The sequence below is a fragment of the Phalaenopsis equestris genome, unplaced genomic scaffold, assembly GCF_001263595.1.
Source record: "Phalaenopsis equestris unplaced genomic scaffold, ASM126359v1 Scaffold000001, whole genome shotgun sequence".
Lineage (NCBI taxonomy): Eukaryota > Viridiplantae > Streptophyta > Magnoliopsida > Asparagales > Orchidaceae > Phalaenopsis > Phalaenopsis equestris.
The window spans coordinates 244,171-249,531 of record NW_018164443.1 but is presented as its reverse complement, the minus strand read 5'-3'; the positions used below and the strand labels follow the sequence as shown (position 1 = coordinate 249,531).

Here is a 5,361-nt window from a genome sequence, read left to right as displayed (position 1 = left end):
TGTTATATATATATATGTAATAACTAAAGTTTATAATGTTAGATATGTAAGGTTATCAGAATTAAATGTTATTCAAATATGCAAATAAATCTTAAACTATATTGCATCATTCCTATGTATTTACATATTTAACACTTAAAATTTAATTTTTTAAATTTATATTACATAAAAATATAATGATTTTAATTAAAAAAAAAATGAAGTATAATTTTTCATGTGAAGGTGTTTATGTAAACATTGAAGTTTATGTCTTATGCATATGTAAATACAAAGAAATCTAATGGTGTATATGCAAATCTTAATTAAAAATCTCACCAGATTGCCGGCGAAGCCTTCGGTGGGATCGCGGCGTCCGAAACCCTCGATAATCTGCCCCTGCTACTCCTATCGGAAACCCTAGAAGAAGAAGCACGAGGAGATAGTCAGGCGAGCTCAGTGGCTAACGCATCAGCTGGTATCCTTTCTATTCGTCTAAATGCCTTTAAATCAGCTGAAGTCTATAGGATTTAGTGAATCCTGTAGGCCAAATTGGAGTTAAAACGGGATATAGAAATCTGTAGATTTCTTTTTTGATATTTTTTTTTTATGAATATGCAGTTTTGTTTTCTTTGTCATTGTCATCGGAGCTTCTGATCTTCAATAATCTACTGTGCGTGCGATTGTCGCGTTTTCTTTTATTTCGATTCAACTATCTTTGCTTAAACATAGCAGATTCAATGTATTTGTTAGATTTTTGTACTAAATCTATCAGATCTTCCTTTGGATCGCGTATTCTTTTCCATAGCTTGCATTTCTAGGGTTTCCTTTTTGTTCCTCTTATGCTATTTCTGCTAGAAAATATTCATCATTCTTTTCCGTGAATTCTAGTGAATAACCGTGCCGCATAATTCTTATTTTCCGATTCTTGCTGTTGATGTGCGCAGATGGATTGGCAAGGACAAAAACTCGCAGAGAAGCTGATGGAGATTTTTCTGGTAGCGTTTGGTATAGTCGCGTTTGTTGTGGGGTATTCTATAGGCTCTTTCCAGACCATGCTTCTGATCTACGCTGCTGGTGTGCTTTTGACCGCACTGGTTACAGTGCCCAACTGGCCATTCTTCAATCGCCACCCTCTGAACTGGTTGGATTCCATTGAAGTAGATCGCCATCCTAAGCCTCAGCCTGCTGCAGCTCATTCTTCAAAGAAGAAGTCCTCAAAGCAGAAGTAGTTCAGATTACAGACACTTGGTATCAACCGATTCGAATTGTGTTTCAATGGTTCTTAATGCTCATGTTTCCTATATTTATCACTGCCTTTCTGTTAGTCTTCATTTGAATGTTTTAAAGCAGAACAATTTATGACTTTGAAATATGTTCTTTTCTCTTGAATCACTGCTAATTGTTTGGTAGAATTCAAAAGTTATCAGAGAAAGCTGTTGATCCGTTTGATGTTTGTTCGTTTCTTTTCTTCGGCGATGGCTACTCATTTACTGCTATGTAAGGGGAATTTACATACATAAATACACCTAACCCCTAAGCTTTACTTTTTAGATCAATAACACCCACCCAAATCTTTTACATCACATAAAAAATACCACTATTTGAACTTACAAAAAGTGAAATACACCTTTTAGTGCATAGGGAAGGTGGGATGTGCATGTAAAAATTGAAGTTTAGGTGTTAGATAATACATAGCAATTGAGTGGTATGTATGGTATGTATATTTTTCTCCTTTAAATCTGCATATAATTAACTAGCACAATATGAAATTTTCTTACCCTTTTGCTTGCTTCCGTATACCCAATTAATTTGGTAAGATTTTTGTATGCTTCAAATCATAATAACATTTTAAGTTTGTTTCTATTGCTAAAGTTTGATGTTCAAAGGAATAAAATGGAAGATTTACGTACATAACACTCAATTTTTATGTATTTACATATCTAACGCCTAAACTTCAATTTTTTACATACATTCCATCTTACTTATGCATTAAAAGCTGTATTTCACTTTTTTAAAGTTAAATTAATGGGATTTTTTTGTGTGATATGAAAGATTTGGGTGTTATATATGTAAAAGTTGAGGTTTAAGTGTTAGATATGTAAATACATAGGAATTGGGTGTTATACATGTAAATGTCCAAAAAAAAGTAGGCTTATTGTATGTTTTTAAGCACTGCATCATCATCATTTTCCTTTTGTCAGCTTTAGAATCAGTCTCCCCCTTTAAATTCTGCTGAATATTGCATGTCATTTTAGTTCTTTGCTCAAGTTATGGTAGATGGTTTGGTCACATTAAACGTCGACCATCTGATGACCTAGTTAGGTGAGTAGATGCTTTAGATTAGACTTATATTAAAAAAAGTAGATGTAGACCTAAAAAGACATGGGCAAGCTTATAAAAAAATGATCTTAATTTATTAGAATTAAATGAAAATATGGCGCTCAATAGGACGCAATGCAGAAAAAAGAATTCATGTAGCCGACCCCACTTAGTGGGATAAAGTCTTGATGTTAGTGTTGTGTATAGTTATAGTAGCCTTGTCCATAACCTTCCATGTTTTTTTGTTGATATAATCTTACCACTTTTTTGGTACTTCTTCTATTTTACTGCATTTGTCTAAACATTCTATGTTCATTTTCTACTATGTTGTCCTCAATAGATACTACTTTCAAATATAATAACTCAAATTTCATACTTAATAATTATTTTCTTTATGTCCCACTTTAATGATTTTCTAGAGGTTCTTTGCTTTAATTTTATAAGCTATATGCTCATTTGCATATGCATTTTTTTAATAATTTTGCCAAATCATCTAAACTTTTACAAATAGGAATACTTGATCATATAATATTATTGACCTATCATTATTAAATTCATATCATGGTTGGAGTTTATGCGCTAATCTTTGTATTAATAATCTTTGTTTAAACGTTGACCATCTAATTATCCGATTAGGAGAGTGGATGTTGTAGATTCGACTTATGTTAAGAAAGGCAGAGGTAAACCTAGGAAGACTTGGGCTTATTGTATAAAAAATGATCTTAATTTATTAGAACTAAATGAAAATATGACACTAAATAGGACGCAATGGAGAAAAATGATTCATGTAGCCGACCCACACGTAGTCGGATTAAGGCTTTGTTAATGTTGTTTATTTGTTTGTAAAGTGTATTTTTTCGTGTTATTTCAGAGGGTTACCCACCTATCAATATTGTCATCAGTAATAGCATTCTCCGGGTGCTTCTTTTTGATAAACTAATCTTATGAGATAATTTTACTTCATAGATTTACCCTAATGTATTTGATAACTCCTCTTTTTTGGTTATGCATATTTTGTTCTTCAAACTCTTATTTAGCAATTATTAACTTTGTTTATTGTCTTATTTTCCTTTCATTAAATAAAAGTACTTTTACTAAATCCATTTCAACCCTTCTCTAGATCTCCTTCATGCTTTCTTAGTTAATTTAATTATCTCAGTTTTTTTTTTTTTTTTTTTTTTTAAAAATACCTAACCTTTGTACATTTTTTGCGACTATGTTTTATTGCCACGTCAAAGAATCTATGATTGTGAATGTTTTGACTGATATGTTTTTATGTTATGAATGAATTCTTTACTGATATTGTTTTTGATTTAGCATAATATGATTGGTATTTGATAGTGGTTGTGAATGTTTGAATTGTATTGATTTGATTATAGATTAAATGTTGACTAACTCAAATGATAGAGCACATATGTTTAGTATTTAATCGACATTTCTAAGAGAGATTGGATGTGTTCATTCATGTGAATACACAAACTGAATCGATCCTCTGTGAGTCATATTGCTATGCTATTTTATTTTGAGCTACATTAGCATGCATTGCCTTATATCCTTAATTTATATGTTTATTTCTTTTAACTTGTTCATGCTTCCTATGGCCCCCTCTCTAAAAAAATCCACCATTATTGATTCCAAATCCATATGAGAGATTGATGATTGATGATTGATGATTGATGTTAGGTTTACAACCAATCACAATTTATTAAAAAATTCTTGAAACAATTCAATTTTTATTTCATTGTTGTAGAGCAGTTCTAAGAAGATAGACAAGGATTTGTTAGGATATTATTCATAAATGACATGCCCTGATTGGTATAATGTTTAAGTTTAGATTACTATTTAAAATTAAGGGACATTGAATGAGGTGGTAGGAGAGTTAGTGGCATAATTATTGCTAAAAATTAATCACTCTCTTGCGTGAAAATAAATCAACAAGATGAAAAATTCAATGAAAAATGGGAAGATAATAAGCTTTTTTATGCTAGAGCGTTAACGATAGAAATGGGGTAGGTGTACTAGTTGTAGATAGTTATAAGAAAAAAATTTATTGAGGTGGACAAGATTGATAATATTCTGATTGCTGGTTACTCAGTCATTGTTGAGGGAAACTATATACATGATTAATATTTACGCTTCTCTTTCTGTATTAGAAGATAACAAGAAGATATCTTTGAGAAGAGATGATGTGCTATTACAAATATATAGCCTAGGAAGAGAGGATGATTGCTAGAGGTAACTTGAATGGATATATGTTCTAGTTTGATGGTCTATGAGAGAATTAATGCTATGCTAAGTATGGTACAAATTGTTGATGTTCAAATGGAGATGCTATACTTCGACCTTTCTATAGCGAATACATTTAAAAGAGAATGTATTTGAAGAAAAGAGAATTTAAATGGAATAAATTGCTGATTGTGCTTTTAGTGAAACAGATTTGCAAATGCATTTGTACTTAACATTGCTTGATTTTAAATAAGGGATTTGAGGTTTCATTTGTGCATTTGATATTGAACTTGGAAGGACATCTTATCGATTTTTTACTTGTGCTCAATGGAGTTAAACAAAAATATTTAAATTATAATAGAATTTCTATTTTGTAGTGCAAGCTTTTCAATTTTAGTTATATTATCCCTCAGTTATGGTAATTTTGTTGCAATCTGATTATTGAGCTTTTTAGGTATTTGATTTTTAAAATTGCATCTTGTGGTGCAACTAGGGTTGTAAACGAGGCTCGCTCGTGTTCGGTTCTTTAAAAAGATCAATCTTCATGTTCGACTCGTTCGTATTTCAAACACAACATGTGGTCGTGTTCGGCTGGTTTGCTTAGCAAATCGAACACGAGCTGTTCGTGAGCAAATAATCATTTTGATAACCCTAGCACACAGTCATAAGGTGTTAAGGGTTGGGGCAAAATTTAAATCTTATTGTTTATATTAAAATATCATTTAAATATAATTTAATATATTTTTATCCTATTTTTTAATTAATAATTTTAATTGATTATAAATCCTGATAGTCTTGTAGTCAATTAAAATTTTTAAAAATACTACTCATCAATTA

General features: G+C 31.0%; 1 protein-coding gene across 2 annotated transcripts; it reads left to right on the top strand.

The window, feature by feature from the left end:
- The first annotated feature begins 307 nt into the window (after positions 1 to 307).
- Positions 308 to 1,371, top strand: LOC110019137 (probable signal peptidase complex subunit 1). Of its 2 annotated transcripts, none has more exons than XM_020716746.1 (2): positions 308 to 454; positions 924 to 1,371. In XM_020716746.1, exon 2 carries the CDS (start codon positions 924 to 926, stop codon positions 1,206 to 1,208), a length of 285 nt encoding a protein of 94 aa, XP_020572405.1. In that variant the 5' UTR covers positions 308 to 454; the 3' UTR covers positions 1,209 to 1,371. The 2 variants fall into 2 exon arrangements, with proteins under 2 accessions (XP_020572405.1, XP_020572475.1); XM_020716816.1 differs by lacking the exon at positions 308 to 454 and adding an exon at positions 626 to 649.
- Positions 1,372 to 5,361: the final 3,990 nt, after the last annotated feature.

What these genes read in the sequence shown, in the direction of transcription:
- LOC110019137 (XM_020716746.1), top strand. Translation starts at nt 924, where the DNA reads ATGGATTGGCAAGGACAAAAACTCGCAGAGAAGCTGATGGAGATTTTT.